This window comes from Hylobates moloch, unplaced genomic scaffold (assembly GCF_009828535.3).
Source record: "Hylobates moloch isolate HMO894 unplaced genomic scaffold, HMol_V3 SCAFFOLD_3, whole genome shotgun sequence".
NCBI classification, from domain to species: Eukaryota; Metazoa; Chordata; class Mammalia; order Primates; family Hylobatidae; genus Hylobates; species Hylobates moloch.
The window spans coordinates 22,869,422-22,887,817 of NW_026652278.1; the positions used below are offsets into that span (position 1 = coordinate 22,869,422).

At 36.6% G+C, this 18,396-nt stretch overlaps 1 protein-coding gene across 1 annotated transcript in view; it reads right to left on the reverse strand.

Moving 5' to 3' along the window:
* Positions 1-35: 35 nt before the first annotated feature.
* The window catches only part of SMC3 (structural maintenance of chromosomes 3), a 37,028-nt gene continuing 18,667 nt past the window's right edge, over positions 36-18,396 (reverse strand). Inside the window, exons 14-29 of the mRNA XM_032178045.2 lie at positions 15,783-15,886; positions 15,499-15,598; positions 14,915-15,075; positions 14,350-14,491; positions 12,249-12,399; positions 8,932-9,084; positions 7,210-7,361; positions 5,682-5,840; positions 4,950-5,057; positions 4,362-4,470; positions 3,593-3,840; positions 3,303-3,515; positions 2,805-2,996; positions 2,470-2,647; positions 2,182-2,288; positions 36-1,254 (exon numbers count right to left, since the gene is read on the reverse strand). Coding sequence (XP_032033936.1) covers positions 1,183-1,254; positions 2,182-2,288; positions 2,470-2,647; positions 2,805-2,996; positions 3,303-3,515; positions 3,593-3,840; positions 4,362-4,470; positions 4,950-5,057; positions 5,682-5,840; positions 7,210-7,361; positions 8,932-9,084; positions 12,249-12,399; positions 14,350-14,491; positions 14,915-15,075; positions 15,499-15,598; positions 15,783-15,886 — 2,349 coding nt within the window. The 3' untranslated portion in view covers positions 36-1,182. The remainder of the gene's footprint in view (positions 1,255-2,181; positions 2,289-2,469; positions 2,648-2,804; positions 2,997-3,302; positions 3,516-3,592; positions 3,841-4,361; positions 4,471-4,949; positions 5,058-5,681; positions 5,841-7,209; positions 7,362-8,931; positions 9,085-12,248; positions 12,400-14,349; positions 14,492-14,914; positions 15,076-15,498; positions 15,599-15,782; positions 15,887-18,396) is intronic.

Here is an 18,396-nt window from a genome sequence, read left to right on the forward strand (position 1 = left end):
AAGAGTACCTCCTAACAAATTCTCCTGCAGATAACCAGTATAAACTCAGGCCAGGGGAAATCAACAAGAAAAAGAAATTAAATATTTGAAAAGGAAGAAATAAAACTGCCTCTTTCTTGCAAATGACATGACTGTCTATGTAGAAAATCTCAATCTACAAAAAGCTACGAGGACTATTAGTTTTCCAGGGTCACAGGAGACCCCCAGTGAGGGCTGCACTTAAAGACCTACTTTCAAAGAAAATAGTATGGAAAGGGAAAAAAATGTAACTTCACAAAAAAGAAACCTGGCAAATACAATGTTGGGTAGGTGATCAAGGTAAACATCAGTGATAAAACATGTTCATAATATGTACTGTTATATGAGGTAATGAGAATACTTCGCTTCTGTGGTATTAGCTCCAATCTAACCATGAGAAAAACATTAGACAAACTTAATTTGAGGGACATTCTACAAAATATCTGAATATTTCTCAAAATTGTCAAGATATGATAAACAATGACAGAGAAATTGTCACAGACTAGAGGAGATAAGTAAATGTAATGTATCCTCTGTGGGATCCTAGAAAAGAAAAAGGGCCTTAGTGGAAAAACTAGTCAAATCTGAATAAAATCTTGAGTTTAGTTGATAGTAATATATCAATGATAAATATACCATGGTAGGGGCTGATTTTGTGCTTCCCTTCCCAAATTCACATGTTGAAGTCCTAACCCTCAATACCTCAAATTTAACTGTATTTGGAGACAGGCCTTTTAAAGAGGTGATTAAGTTAAAATGAGGCCTTACATCCAATCTGATTAGTGTTCTCACTGGAAAAGACTGTGACAAATGAAAACCCACACAAAACACTAAATTAGTCATAAAACCGATTATTTAATTGAAGCTATAAAAAAGGCAGTATAAGTGATAAAATAATTAGGAAAGAATATTTAGCGTGTTTCAAAACATTTAAAATAGGAGAACATTTTACAAAAAGTTGTACAGGAAATTAAATTCTTAAACTATAAGTACAAACATGACATTACAGAGTATCTTATAAAATACAAAGACAAATATAAAAGGACTATGATGCTTTAAGTCTGAAAACTATTGGCCAAATATTTAGGTTTAAATTTACAGTTCCTGGGTATGAGAATCATATTACTATACACATCTCCCAAACCAGTAGGTAGTATTTTCCAATTAGCCATGTGTGGTATCATCTTCTACAAAGTCTTTGGCCATCTCCGCTGTGATCACATCAATATGACTAACCTGCAGAATAAATGTTAAAAACAAAAATCTGTTAAATACATCAGTGTTTGCATTGTATAGGGTAAATATATACAGCCTATCACCTACATTTTTAAATTTTTATTTATTTATTTTTTTTTTTTTGAGATGGAGTCTTGCTCTGTTGCCCAGGCTGGAGTGCAGTGGCACCATCTTGGCTCACTGCAACCTCCGCCTCCCAGGTTCAAGCAATTCTTCTGCCTCAGCCTCCCAAGTAGCTGGGACTACAGGTGCACGCCACCATGCCCAGCTAATTTTTGTATTTTTAGTAGAGATGGGGGTTTCACCATACTGGCCAAGCTGGTCTCAAACTCCTGACCTGGTGATCCACCTGCCTTGGCCTCCCAAAGTGCTGGGATTACAGGCGTGAGCCACTGTGCCCGGCCTATCACCTGTATTTTACATATGAAGGAAAATAATTCTGAAGCACTGACTTACAAAACCTTTATTTACAGTTGTGTTTGTTCAATGCATGGATTTAAAAAATAGGTATTTTAATGCTCTGAAGAAATAAATATCATGTCTAAATATCTAAACTACCTTTTTGTTCACTTTCTATTACTTTGCTATTTCATCAAGAATTTTAAGGTTGGGAAGACACCCAGGAAGAGCTATGCAGTCCATACAAATGAACATATGTAATTGTTAAAGACTGTGCATTACAGAAGCACTGAATAGACTGGACAGAAAGATATTGTTTGTTAATGCCAATGAAAATAAAACCAATGCAATGCCATAAAATACTGCTAAACTTCACAGTTATTTGAAGGAAAAGTTCTTTCTTCACAAAGACATCAGATAAGCAAAGGCTTTCTAAGTTTTCTTTCACTATTTAAGTAACATAAAACCAGAATTCAACAAATATAATTGATTAAATACAAACTTAAACTCAATGTAAAATAAAATTACCTTATTTCTGAACTTCACACCATAGAATTTGTCAGCTGACTCAAGCAGTTCAGGCCTAAAAGTAGTTGTAATAAACTGAGCATGTACAGCAAGTTCCATAATCATATCTGTAAAAAGAAAACAGTGCTTTAACAAATTTCTTTTCAGCAGATCTGAAAATTTAAAAAGCAACTATCTTTACTCTTACTAAAATTCAAAACTGCCTGAATTTGATTTTTTCATACATACATCAGCAAATATTACCAGCTTATTGTTAAATATAAAACCAAAACTGCACTGAAACTGTACCTGACACAGCCTTTCTGTGCTGAGCATCCAGAGCCTGGTCAATCTCATCAAACAAGTAAAATGGAGCTGGGTCACATTTCTGAATGGCAAAAATCAGAGCAAGGGCTACCAAGGATTTCTGTCCACCTGAAAGCTGTTGCATTTCTCTCATTTCACCTTGTTTTCCTGTAAATGACACCTAAGAATAAACATTATGAGTTAATATCCTAAAGGGTAGAATCACCACCATCTTTCAAAAGTAACTTGCATATAATGCACCAATCAGATTTGCAAAAGATACTATAAATTCTATTGTGGTAATGCTCGGAGGAAAATGGAATATAAAGGTATTTTACCCTAATTCCAACTCCAGTAAACTGGTCAACTGATGGGACACTGCTTTGTGAGCCAGAACCCCTCTCACTCTCACCACTCCCTTCTCCTTCATCTTGAGACTGACTGCCCTCCACATCTCCTTTCTTCATCACCAAAGTAGCTTTGCCACCAGGTACTAACTTCTGGAATACTTCACTGAAGTTCTTGGATACCTTAAAACAAAAAAAAGCAGATTGAAATATAAATTTTGCTTAGGTAGAATTATATATAACACTTAAGTAGAATATTTAAAAGCAACCAATTATTTTTTAATCTTAAGAACAAGGATAACAGACTAGATCCTCCTTCTAAGGGCTGTGTAAAACATTCAAGTTACTGTAAACCTATATGCTAGGTTTGTTCACATGTATTAGATTCACCTGTTAATGAGGAAAAAAGCTTTAAAATCTTTACAAACTGAAAAGAGCTGAAGCTTTTGTCCTCTGTGTGTATGTTTTAAACTACAAAGCAAAACATACCTGTTTGAAAGTTAACTGAATAGCTTCGTATTTCCGAAGTTCAAGTACATTCATCAGCTCCATGATCGATTTGTAACCCCTATCTAACTCTTCTTGTCGCTTTATTAACTTTTCTTTCTGCTCGGAGAAATTTACAAACTGATCCAAAGCCTTTTTGTTAACATGGCTGTACTTCTTTAATTCTGTGTTGCACTGCTCAAGTTTTCGAAACAACTATAAAGAGAAAATATGTATTCATATAAATTTATATACTAAGCAATTTGTAACAAGACTTCAAATTTAAAACCAACCTGTTTGAGGCTCAGTGTCTGGTACTTTTCAAATGCTTCCTGGGGAAGTGATCCAAGTTCTCGAATTTTCTTCATACACTCTTCTTTCTTCTTCAATAGCATGCCTTGCCGATTTGTCATCTTTTCCAGTTCTTTAGTATCATGATTTATAGCATCCATATGTTCTTTTTCCATATTTTTCCAGCGCTCCATACTCTTCTGAAGCTCCTTAATTCCAGCTTCTGTTTTATCAATGGAATTGTCCAAATCTAAGAAGGGGGCGGAAAAAGCAAAATTAGGCTATAATACCTATTTTAAAGCCAGTGTTATATGTTGAGTAAAGATTTTTATGATCAAACCTACCAAAATAGGTTTTAGGTTTTGTCAGTGTTTAAAATTTTCTGTGAAAATTTATGAACTCCACGTTAAGTCAGCACAAAATTAGAAGTATATATGAGTCACTCAAATATATAATTTTCACTATTCAATGTTAATACTTATAAACTACCGTTATTTTCTAGCAACTAAGTGATAAGAGAAACTTGAGTCAGGTATTTCATATTTTATCAACAAAATGAATCATTTATGGTCTCAAAATTGTCAAAACATTTCAGTAAAACAAAAGTTACTATTTATAGTCAACTTACTAAATTCCGTTCGCTATACATTGTTTATAATGGAAAACAAAAAACGATGAGTAGATGCTTCTGCCTATTTGGACACTTCATTCTGTAGTAAACAATTTTATAAAACATGCATATAAACAAAATTTTACTACATAAAAATTCACCTTCTGATCGTGCCATAGTGTCTTTTACTCTTTTATTGATGGCTTCAAGTTCTGATGTTGTGGCAGTGAGAACAGTACCCCCTTCTGTCTCTCTCAGCTCATTAAGTTCCTGTAACAAAAAATACAAATTCCATTAGTTTCAAATGTTATGACTGCCAAAATTTTCTATAGCTATTGTCTGAATAAACATTCAAGAAAACCAAAAAATATAAATACTTCATATAATTACAAATACTTAGAAGTATCCATTAAAAGGAAGAAAAAAGACATAATTACTAGCAAATTTCTAAGCATCTAACACCACTGAAAAAATATTAACATTTACTAAGTACTTAGAATATGCCAGGATAGCAATTATATAAAACAAGTATGATAATGCTTAATTTTTACAAGAAACTGGGGCTTAGAAATAGTGACTTGTCCAAAATCACACACTAGGTGGCAGAATTCCAACCCAAGGCCCATAGACACTAAGCTTTCGGTCCCCAAAGCCCATGCTTTCAATCAGAGCCTCTGATATAACCACTTGGAATAGGTCATGGCCACCAAGGAGCCCTTAAAAAAAAAAAAACACACACACATACACACCTGTTCTACTTGGTCCAAACGTTTTCTCAGATTCTCATTGAGGTAAGTCTCTACTCGAGTAATAATACCTTCTAATTTAATTCTTTCATTTAGCAACTGTCTGTTTTCCTAGAATTAAGAAAAAGTTGTCTACATAAGCATGTACATTTCACACACAGGAATGGTGCTCATCTGCTGTCCTCTATAGTACTTGTGCTCACGTGAGCTGCAATGAAGTTTAGTATGTTATATTCTTCAAAAAAGCCCTATACTTTCTTCATTTTTCTCTTATCAATTCATAATGTTAAATTTTTGTGGCTGGCTCTTTTTATAACGCATGCTGTCAAAAACAGTTTCTTTAACTGCTTTTCATTTTTTAGAATCAGTGTTGGTAGTTTACATCTATGCAGTTTTAAAAATCAATTAAAATGCTTAAAACATTAAATATGTAAAGGTAGTAAGATAAATATGGTAAGGCTAACAAGCTCAAATTCACAGCAATACTTACAACTAATAAGTAATGCTAATTAACTAAATTTTAAGGAAATGAAAATTTCTTGTATAATCCTAACCTAGCTAGAATGGTTTAGAAAAACAAAATATTATTTACTCCTATGTATATTAAAAGTCCAAGCCTCATTTTAATATTTTCTCAGTTCTTTTCTTTCATATTCCCCTAGTTAGCAAGAAAGGCCCTTTTCACAATAGCCAATTACTAACGAATTTTTTTTTCCAAGTCAGCTGTGTACTTACCTGCTGAAGTTGACGAATCTCATCATTCAGTGCATCTACTCTCTTCTGATCTTCCAAACTCAGTTGAGAAAGCAAATCAGTTCCCAGTTCTGCTTTCAATGACTCTCTGGTAGACTCCATAGCGTGCAAGCTTGCCTCCAAACTCTGTAAGCTACGTTGCTATATGACATTATCCATTTATTAGTAAGGTATTAGCCACTGTTATTATAGTGCAAATTTTAAAACAATCTATATTTGAGCTAAATACATAGACATATCAACTCAAATATTAGGTGCCTATTAATTTGGTAATTAGGACTCTAGCAACAAGAAAAATATGATGTAATAGTATAGGTGGGGCAGGGTGGGACAGATCATATTCCATGATTAAACTATACAAAAATCTTCAGGCATATTATAAGAACAAAAAGTTGCTGGGCATAGTGGCTCACGCCTGTAATCCCAGCACTTTGGGAGGCCAAGGTGGGTGGATCATGAGGTCAGGAGTTCGAGATGAGCCTGGCCAACATGGTGAAACCTGTCTCCACTGAAAATACAAAAATTAGCTGGGTGAGGAGGCGCACGCCTGTAATTCCAGCTACTCAGGAGGCCGAGGCAGGAGAATCGCTTGAACCCAGGAAGTGGAGGTTGCAGTGAGCCGAGATCACGCCACTGCACTCCAGCCTGGGCGACAGGGCAAGACTCCATCCCCCTCAAAAAAAAAAAAAAAAAAAAAAAAAAAAAAAAAAAGTTGTCAGAATGTGTTAGGATGGTACAACTGTAGGCACACCTCTTTTTTTTTTTTTTTTAAGCTCTTTGTAGTTTTAGTATTATACTACATAAAAGATTTGTCAAAACTAAGTTTATGAGACCAGTAACACACTATCACTTGTAAGTTTGCTTTCTAATTTTAATACAATCTGGACAAAACGGAATCAAATATTCAACTAATTCCATTGTGCTTCAGATAAAAATGGTTACTGACAAAAACTGACCATCAGACAGTACTCTTATGTCATAGCTTCAAATGCCTATTTGTTCAATGAAGGTGGAAAGTTTGAACATGCCAACAATAGGAGACGTTGGGTATCCATGGGTTTAAGAATGGTAAAATAGATGTAGATATCCAAAAGTATGGGTCTGGCCTGGGCACGGTGGCTCACACCTGTAATCCCAGCACTTCGGGAGGGCAAGGCAGGTGGATCATCTGAGGTCAGGAGTTTGAGACCAGCCTGGCCAACATGGTGAAACCCCATGTCTACTAAAAACACAAAATTAGCCGGATGTGGTGGCGCACGTCTGTAGTCCCAGCCACTCAGGAGGCTGAGACAGGAAAATCGCTTGAACCCAGGAGGTGGAGGCTGCAGTGAGCTGAGAACGCACCACTGCACTCCAGCCTGGGCGAGACAGAGACTCTGTCTTCAAAAAAAAAAAAAAGTATGGGTCCAAACAAAAATGAAACATAAAATTCAAGGATAACCCATATAATGCATGATCCATATCATTAATCTGTAACAACTGATCTATAACCAAAGATATACTTACGAACCTTAGGCATGAAGGTTTTCTCTGACTGCTGCCTCTTCTCTTTTAGCATCTTCATTTCTGATAATATGCTATCTCTAGATGCTTTAAATTTCCTTTGCTGGGTCTCGATCTGTTGCATTTGGTTCATCAACTGATCAATTTCATTATTAATCCATATACAAGGCTAAGGAAAATTATCTCCAGGTTGTAAATATATGTTCTGAATTATTTTTAGACACAACACCATGTATCCCTTCCTTTTCTTTACCCCCAAATAACATTTATGTCCTCAGATTTATGGACCAAAACAATGCTGAACTACATTACCCAAAACGTGTTCAATCATAAAGAAGCTTGAAACATTTCACCCCACCATTTCACTCTCAGAATAACATGTATACTGTTTTACTAAAAGTTATACAAAACAAATTCTTGGAAAACCATAAAGGAGGTTAGGTGAAATCTAACAATATTACATACTTTTAAATATCTTTTCATTCAACAAATGTTTACTGTTACTACGCTTAAGGCACTATGTTAAGCGTTTATGTATGAAGAGTAGTTCTTGCCATGTGTAGAAGAAATAATTCAATCTAGCTGGATTATCAAACACAGGAAGACAGCTGGTATACACTGTCAACATCCTCCTTTTCCTCAGTATTTCCCCATACTCTCTGTGTTAACATCTTGCCAAATTCAGGCAGTTCTTTAAAGTGTGATATGCAGACCCCTCCAAGGTCAAAGCTCAGGTGCTTATTTTTCTTTTTCTGTGCATGCACTGATGGCACAGAAGTTATAAATCTGCAGTTTTTAAAAGCCAGTTTCACCTGAAGCAGTTAAAAATCATTAACTTTGTATCTATTCCTGATGTTCAAGTACCTATATTTTTCAACTTGTGTGGCGAAATGCAAAGCACACATAAAGTACTTCTTATACCAAAGCACCATAGTGGTTTAAGAAAATCCACATACATAATTGTTTCGTTTGTGAACTGAACTAACCACTCCTCATGTAGCACCACTTTTATGTAAAAAAAACAACTCTGGTTACTCAGACTTGGTTATCTGACAGCCATTTCCTCCACTAATATTAAATCTGCACCAAATAACTTCAAGACAGTAAAATCTAATTTTTCACCCTCCCCTGCCACCTTTTTTTTTGAGACAGGGTCTCACTTTGTCACCCAGGCTGGAGTGCAGTGGTGCAACCTCAGCTCACCGCAACCTCCACCTCCCAGGCTCAACTGATCTTCCTGCCTCAGCCTTCCAAGTAGCTGGGACTACAGGCCTATGCCACTGCACAAGTAAAACGAACTGCCAGTCCTTACGTATTTGACTTCTAAGCAGTATGTAACATTACTGATGCCTCCCCCACTCTCTTCCTTAAAACATTATCTCTTGCTTACGTAAATTTAACAGGGAAGAAGGAAAAAAAAAAAAACTACCAAGGTTTTACTTGTACAATTCACGAACTGATCCTTCTCAGTTTCCTCTTTCTTTGCCTGATACAACCTTTATTTTGGTGTTCTATGGGTTCTTTTCTTCCAAGTGACTTGATGGTATTAGCTACTTAACACTTAAGCAAAGAATCATTAAAATAGCTTTTAGTCTAAACAAACATAAGCTCTTGAACTTAAATAAAACACAAGAAATTTTTAATATGTGAAAAAACAAAAGATTATATATGGCAACCAAAACACAGTTCTTCCCCCACAATATCTATCATGCACAAAACAAAAAGATATTTTCAATATTTCTGCGCAGGTTTTCATTGAGCTTTGCTTCAAGCTCACCTAGTTCTTCCTCTGCTTTTCTAACATCTTTTTGCAATTCAAGTCGAGACTTCCTTGTGTCATAATAACCTCCAGTTAGAGCACCCCGATGACTGACTTGGTCACCTATAAACAAAACATATGTAATAGGTCTGTACGACTTTTTTATTCAATGATAAATTGACTTATAATGAAAAAATTAACCTACAGGCTTTAAGTACATAATGAGAATTGAAAAGAATTTAAACCACCCTGAAAAAATTTTGCTTTTCACTGCTAGTTTTTTTTTTTTTTTTTTTTTTGAGACAGGGTCTTGCTCTGTTGCTCAGGCTGGAGTGCAGTGGTGCAGTCACAGCTCACTGCAACCTCAAACTCCTGGATTCAAGTGATCCTCCTGCTTCAGCCTCCTGAGTGACTAGGACTACAGGTGTGCACCACCACACCTTTTTTGTAGGGACCAGGTCTTGCTATGTGCCCAGGCAGTTCTTGAACTCCTGGCCTCAAGTGATCCTCCTGCTTCAGCCTCTCAAGTATCTGGGATTACAGGGTCAAGCCACTGTGCCCAGCCAAAATTTGTAGTCTTTAAAAAAAAAAGACCATCCAGTTGAACCTGAACATCTACCAGAGAGCAAGGAAGTGAAGACTAAAGAGGAAATATTAGTAGGACACAGGACCTAGCCTAAAATTTCCACTGGCCATATTTGGGAAAATTTGAGCATCAAAATAACAATACCAATGTAATAACACATTGAATTTTTAAAAGAATTCATGAATCACAGTGATAGTTTTAAAAAAAAACGAAAAGTGGAGACTCTTTTCTACAGAAGAGTGACAGCTAATAAATGCAGCAGCAATGACAGAATTTAAGAATCACCATTTTGAAACCCCCCAGTGTAATAACTGATTCAGGCAAGAGTCAACAAAGGTGCTAAAGCAACTAGTGAAGTTGTTGGGAGAACCTGATTTGAAGAATAATCTCACATATTATTAAATTACAAAGGGGCAAAGGGATACCTTTACAACGGAGAGATCTGCAGGTGATCAAACCTAGTATCACTAACAATGGGACACATTATATGACACCATAAGTACATATCATTCATGTAGCATTCATGCCAACAATATTTAAACAATGATGAAGCAATAAGACAAATGCAGAAAATGGAACTTTTCTGGATTTTTCTGGGTGGGGAGAAGGGAGCAGGAGGAACTGTCTTATATTTAAAGAATCTAGATTGGGCGTGGTGGCTCACGCCTGTAATCCCAGCACTTTGGGAGGTCGAGGCAGGTGGATCACCTGAGGTCAGGAGTTCGAGACCAGTCTGACCAACATAGAGAAACCCCGTCTCTACTAAATACAAAATTAGCCAGGCATAGTGGCACATGCCTGTAATCCCAGCTACTTGGGAGGCTGAGGCAGGAGAATCGCTTGAACCTGGGAGGCGGAGGTTGTGGTGAGCTGAGATCATGCCACTGCACTCCAGCCTGGGCTCGAAACTCCATCTCAAAAAAAAAAAAGAGAAGACACTATATGCATACTTGACTTAATCCTAAATAGGAAAATATTTTAGGATAATTGAGAAAATTTGAATATGGATACTTTTTAGAGAATATTAGGTTAATGTTAAATTTCTTAGGTGTAACAGTGATACTGTGGCTATACAAAAGAATGTTCTTATTGTTAGGAGATGCATGCTTAAATTTTAGAGATGACATGTCATGATGTTTTACTTATTCTTGGATAGTTCAAAAACAACCACAACAAAATGTACATATACCGAAACAAAGCTTGGGGGGAGATGGGTTTACCTGCTTTCAACAAATAAAGAGGAAAAAAAGAAAACTGAGGGCAGGTAAACTAAACCTATATACTGGAGGTTCTTAATCTGGATTCCAAAGATAAAATTCAGAAGATCTGTGATTTGAGTAGGAAAAAAATTTACATCTTTATTTTTATTAACCTCAAAATGAGATTTAGCATTTCTCTTCTATAACGAACAGGACAAGAACCACAGTAGTAGTATTAGTACCTGTGATTTTACCAAAAGAGGAGCTATTTTCATATTAGATAACACTTGTCAGATGTCAAAATATTGTTTACATGTATCAGTACTTCAAACTTATGGTAGTTATTAGCCCCACTACTAAATCTTGTTTTTTTGAATACGTTAAAGAATTATATAATTTTTTTAAATAACCATGCCAATACAATTCATCTCCTTTGTGATCCAAAGTATTTTAATTTATGCATTAAAAATTGTGTTGAATGTGGCTTTTGTTGTGCAAAAGAAAAAAAGTAAAATAAATAAATAAATAAATAAATTGTGAGGAAGGATCCACAGGCTTCAAACAGCCAAAGCAGTCCACACTGCAAAAAAGGTTAAGAACCCCTGCTATATACCAACTGATTACACTTCAGAGACATCAACTAAATATCAAGTACGAACCCTGTCTGGACTCTTAATTGAACAAATCAACTATTTAAAAAACGATAAAATAATTGAAAATAAAATTTTTTTTTTTTTTTTTGAGACAGGGTCTTGCTCTATCACCCAGGCTGGAGTGCAGGGGTGTGATCTTGGCTCACTGCACCCTCTGCCTCCCAGGTTTAAGCCATTCTCATGCCTCAGCCTTCTGAGTAGTTGGGATTACAGGTGTGTGCCACCATACCCAGCAAATTTTTTGTATTTTTAGTAGAGATGGGGTTTCACCATGTTGGCTAGGCTAGTCTTGAATTCCCCGCCTCAAGTGATCCACCTGCCTTGGTCTCCCAAAGTGCTGGGGTTATAGATGTGAGCCACCACGCCTGGCCAAAGGCAAAAGATGAATTTTTCGAATACTCTCAAAACCAGAATGTCTCCAAAATACTCTAAGATATATTCATCAGACATGCATACAGCTCAAGTGACATATTATACAGATTATATGTCTCTGTTTTTTTTTGAGACAGAGTCTCGCGCTGTCACCCAAGCTGGAGTGCAGTGGCACGATCTCGGCTCACTGCAACCACTGCCTCCCGGGTTCAAGAATTCTCCTGCCCCAGCCTCCTGAGTAGCTAGGGCTACAGGTGTGCACCACCACACCCAGCTAATCTTTGTATTTTTAGTGGAGACAGGGTTTCACCTCATTAGCCAGGCTGGTCTTGAACTCCTGACTTCAGGTGATCCACCCGCCTTGGCCTCCCAAAGTGCTGGGATTACAGGCGTGAGCCACCGCGCCCAGTCAGATTGTATGTTTTAAATGATTTGTTAGAATTTATCTGTTTAAAGCTAAGAATTAGTATTACAAACCTTCCAAAGTAATACAGTCCATAGTGAAAGCACGGGCCAGCTGGGTTGAAACTTCCATGCTACGACAAATAAGAGTCTTTCCAAACACATGTTTGAAAGCTTTGTCAAATCTGGGATTGTACCTCAGTTTGCTGATCATAGGAATAGCATCCTAAAAATGAAATTTTGTCAACAGATCACAACACAGTTAACTAAAAACTTAGAATTATGAAATTACATCTTTATGAAATACAAATAAACCATCAACACCATTATATTTCAAAACCATTGGGGTTTTCCCCGAAGTAGTTAGAAGACTCATTCCACTAGAATATCCTTTTGCTCTTGTAATCAAGGTTTTCAATAGTAGAGCCTAATAGTGCTAAGAGTTTAGTGGTTCTGAAGCTAGACTGCCCAAATTCAAACACTAGTTTCACCATTTATCAGATGTGTGCTGTGGACAAGTTGCTTAACTTCCTCAGATAACAGTTACTTTATCTACAAAATCATAGATAATACATACCTTCCTTATAAAGTTGCGAAGACTAAATGAGTTAATATATGCAAAACTTACGATAATATCTCTCACATAAAAGGGCTAAATATAAATAGTATTTCCTCAAAATGTTTTAATTTTACATATTTTATAGATCTAAATTAGATATTCAGGAAAATATTTTGTTGGATAAAATTTCATTTTCTCTCTCCTAAACTGTTAGAACAGGATTTTAAAAATTATGAAAATATATCCCATATACAGAAAAATGTAGTTAAGTATTCAGTGTAAATTAATAGAGAACACCAACATAACCACCACACAGCACAGGAAACAGAGCACTGCTGAAACCCCAGAAGTCATGGGTGTGCTCCTTTCCTAATCACAAAGCAGTTACCTACAGTGGTTACCTGCCAGAAACGACCACTGCCATGACTGTGCTAATCACTTCCTTGCACTTCCCAGTTCTGTATTTTTTTTTTTTTTTTTTTTTTGAGATAGAGTTTTGCTCTGTTGCCAGGATGAAGTACAGCGGCATGATCTTGGCTCACTGCAACCTCTGCCTCCCCAGTTCAAGCGATTTTCCCGCTTCAGCCTCCCAATTACCTGGGATTACAGGTGCCTACTACCATGTCCAGCTAATTTTTTGTATTTTTAGTAGAGACAGGGTTTTGCCATGTTGGCCAGGCTGGTCTTGAACTCCTAACCTCAGGTGATCTGCCCACCTCCCCCTCCCAAAGTGAAGGGATTACAGGCGTGAGCCACCGAGCCCGGCCCTAAGTTTGGTTTTGTTTATGCAGCATAAATGGAACCACGCTCCATGTGTTCCTTTGTGTCTCGTTCCATTCATACATCATGTTTTTGAGACTCAATTTTTCTTACCCAAACTTCAAAGACAATTTGTAGATGTGATAGCAGAAAAAGCCAGACCCTTTGATAGCTTACAAGATTCTTAATGTTCCATTTAAATTATTGATCATTCTCATGGGGTTTCAGCTTTAACTTCAGAGGATGGTAAAACAGTTGATACCACTATAAACATTCTGAAGTCAAGTAACTCAAAGCAATTACACTGTTCTAAGAATAGTGTCAGAAGAATATTTTTAATCCACCTAAAGTGCACTTTTGTTACCAACAAAAGCAGTATTATGCTTCCAAAGTCTATCACCTTACTAGCCATTTTTTTCATTTATTTTTAAAGTATATCAAGACACTTTAAATCTTTACATGACAGTTCCTTGGGAATTTTTCTCCAACTCCCTAACCTTAATTATGTCACGCCCAGATATGCTCTCAAAGTATCCTGTACTTATGCTTTCAACACTGCACATTTGCAATGATTTGTTTCATATCTTAGCTTTTTTCTCTTCTTTTTAAATGATCCTCCCACTTCAGCCTCCCAAGTAGCTGGGATTACAGGCGTGCATCACCACACCAATCATGGCTGTGACTTCTGTCTCCCTCCCCAAAACCCACTCAGCACTAAGGTCCATGGGAAGACAGATATTTTTATCTCATAGACCACTGAATCCCAGTGTGTAGTGCCTGGGCACTAGCATGTGTTAGACTATGTGATAAAAAATAACATTATAAAAGAGAAATACACCTTATCACACAATGACTCACATTGGTTTCAGGATAGGCTGTATCCCTGACATCTAACTTGTTAAGAGGCAGAAAAGTAACCTCTCCAGGAAGATTCATTTTATTAAACTCCATTAAAATCTTCGTGCTGACTTCATCTGAATCAACAATGTGATAAAATAACCTAAATATAAACAGAGTAAGAAAATCTTTATTGGTACTCAGGGTCTCCCCATGTTGCCCAGACTGATCAATCCTCCCACCTCAGCCTCCTGCATAGCTGGGACTAAAGGTGTGCACTTTTAAAGTGTTATAAACACTTAAGCATCAAACAATTTTTTCCTATATAATCCAAATAATTTTGGAAAATAAGACTACTTTAAAAATTCCAATGGCGGGGAGGGAGAAACTCCCAAAAGAGGAAAGTTCTAGCTTCTATAATTAGGAACAAATACTTAGCATCTACTTCTTTAATTAGAAAGTTAAATAAGGAACCGAGATATAAAAAGATAATGGAAGATACGTTGTACAAAAACTACAAAAGTTGTTTCTTAAGCTATTCTTATTCCCTCTTCTGAAAATGCTAAATATTAAGCAAAGCTTTAACCTGTTTCCAGCAGTGACTTCCACGCATGTGTAGAAAGCTGGTTCACATTCAAAGTTATTCATTACAATACCATGATAGCCATTTTGAACATGCTGGTTTATTCCTTTTCGACGAAAGTGGTCTAGCACTTTGTTTATGCTGTCTATTCCATTTAAAATGGCCTGTAAATCGTCAGAAATGAAAAATGTTAAAATAATATCATCAATGGCACTCCTGGTAAGGAATGAGCCCACAACACCATACGTTTTAAAAATATACCAGTGATTAAACTAAACACCCTCTCCAACAAACACATCACCTCCTCACAATATGCCAACTACAGGTAACACCTTATATGATAGGTTCTGTTCTATAACAGTAGTGTTAAAAACGGGCTCTTTATCTGAACATCAAAAGTGCTACTATTAATAGTACGTGTAGTAATAAAACAATTTAATCTCTATCATTTCATATTTAGAAGATAATCTGGACTCCTATTTATCACTTGGAACCCATGACCTACACCTTGAAAGGTAAAAAATTATTACGTAACGATTAACTCAATGACTGAGTGTAAACAGAGGTGATGAAAGGAACCTGCCCACCTTTCCAGTTGCTGCTCTAAGAAGTTGTTGCTTCTTTTCAAGATCTTCTCTTTTAGCAGCAAGTGCTTGCTGTTCTGCATTCTCTTCTCTCCACAAGTAGCTAATAAATAAAAAGCAGACCGTTTTTAATTTTAAACACATATGAGGATGCATTAACAGTATACAGTTTAGAATCAAAATAACAGAAAACAACCCTGACCGGTTAACTTGTAACTTAAAGACCACATAACAGCTAGTAACGAACATTACTGAAAACATTAATGCATATTTTAGTCTATACTAACTTTCTTTCACTTTGTAGTTCATCTTTCTTATTTTTTACTTCGTAATATTTTCTGTCCAGTTCTTCTACTCGAGCTTTGACTTCATTAAGATCCTGGTCCAGTTTCTATGGAAATAAAAATAAATTTAAAATTCAATTTCAACAAACTAATCTACACTGATAGAAAGCAGACCAGTGGTTGCAGATGGATGGGGGAAGGGGACAAAAGGTGAGGGAGGAATTACAAAGGGGTATGGAAAACACTTTTGGGTAATAAACATGTTTATTGTCTTAACTGTGGTGATGGTTTTACAGATATATATGTATGTCAAAACTCATCAAATTATATACTTAATTTTTGCCACTTTCCTGACTAGGAAAAATGATGTACACTAAATATGTACAATTTACTGTATGTGAATTATACCTCAATGATGTTGTTGAAAAATCCAATTTGTTTGTTTGGTTTTTTTTTTTGTATTTTTAGTAGAGACGGAGTTTCACCATGTTAGCCAGGATGGTCTCAATCTCCTGACCTCGTGATCTGCCCGTCTCAGCCTCCCAAAGTGCTGGGATTACAGGCCTGAGCCACCGCGCCCGGCCCAATTACCGTTTTTAAAAGTTGTCTTTAGGCAAAAGAGCATACCACCAGAAAACACAAATCATTAAATACTCTAAAACATGTTGCTAAAATAAAAGTTAATTTGCTCATTAGTGATCTAAATTTTCCTATTTCTATAATATACACTCCAGAATTTTAGAAAAAAAATTCTAAGTTCTCATAATAGTGCATTATATACTTTCATACTGCCCCTCTCTACACACACGCAACAGAACATAACCATTTTCAACTATTGTACATTCAAGAAAAATGAGTTAAAAATCTTGGCAGAACCTATAAGAAATCTATAAGAACCTAACGTACGATGCTGTTTCCTTAAAGAGAATTAATGAACTGTATTCATTAATTTAGTAGATTATACTGAGCTGAAAAAATCCAATATCCTCATTGGCTAGAGTTTAAGGAAGCTGACACTTCATCCACTTAGTGAAGTTACCAAAAGCCCAGTATGTACCAGGCATTCTTAGAAGAGCTGGGGAACCATCAAAGACCAAAGCAAACAAAAATCCTTGCCTTATTGGGAAGCAGTAAGACAAGCAAAATAAATCTGAAGATCATCCTTCAGGGGAAGGGCTTCAAACTGCTTCATGAGGTAATTACATTCATCTGTTTGTATTATAACTAATTATTGTCAGATATCAAAGTAATTATAAATATCCCCACAGAGTACTAACAATTATTTGTCCTCAGTAGTAACACTTTTTGTCCAAAATTTTAATGGACAAAAAAGTCAATGTTACTACTAATTCCACTGACAAAAAGTCAATGTTACTACTGAGTCATAAAATCTTAGATTGGCCGGGCACGGTGGCTCACACCTGTAATCCCAGCACTTTGGGAGGCCGAGGTGGGCAGATCATGAAGTCAAGAGATCGAGACCATCCTGGGCAACATCGTGAAACCCCGTCTCTACTGAAAATACAAAAATTAGCTAAGCATGGTGGCACGCGCCTGTAGTCCCAGCTACTGGGGGAGGCTGAGGCAGGAGAATCACTTGAACCCCGGAGGGGGAGGTTGCAGTGAGCCGAGATTGTGCCACTGCACTCCAACCTGGTGACAGAGCGAGACTCTGTCTCAAAAAATCTTGGATAATCAGAATGACTTTTAACATCTTGGATAATTAAACCCTTTAATTCTACACATAAGGAATCTGGGACTCAGTGGTATCTGAAACCATAAAAGAGTTAACAAATTCCCTATGTAAAATTTAACTTTTCTGCAGCAATTATTTAATTCATCCCCAGGCTATCTGAACACATGCTAAAAGAAGAGTATAAACCTTGAGGCGTCAGTTTTCCTAAATTAATGTTTCAACTTTTACAGTTCAAAGACTGTTGTGTTATTAACTAGCATTACAGCTTACGGTACTTCTTTTTTTTTTTTTTTTTGAGATGGAGTCTTGCTCTGTCGTCCAGGCGGGAGTGCAGTGGTGCAATCTTGGCTCACTGCAAGCTCTGCCTCCCGGGTTCACGCCATTCTCCCGCCTCAGCCTCCCGAGTAGCTGGGACTATAGGCGCCCGCCACCACGCCCAACTAATTTTTTGTATTTTTTAGTAGAGACGTGGTTTCACCGTGTTAGCCAGGATGGTCTTGATCTCCTGACCTCGTGATCCATCCACCTCGGCCTCCCAAAGTGCTGGGACTACAGGCGTAAGCCACTGTGCCTGGCAGCTTACAGTATTTCTAAAGTCCTACATACTTTTTTTTCCAGGTGTATCTGAACACTAATGGTTCCCTTTCTGACACCATGATGCTACTCAGAACCAATAATAAAGTAAGCTACCTATATTAAATTCAAAATATAATGTTTTGTGGACTTTATTAAATGCATTACAACTTGGAAAAGAGAAAAGAAAACATTTAGTTTGCACTGAAACTATCTAAGAGCTTCCCCTTCTCCACAGCAGTTGCTACGGCCAAGATACCACTGACATAAGTTAGAAAAGTCTAAAAACTTAAGTTTGATAAGTATGTAGGATATGTATCACATAAATGAACCGTAATAAAGCATAAT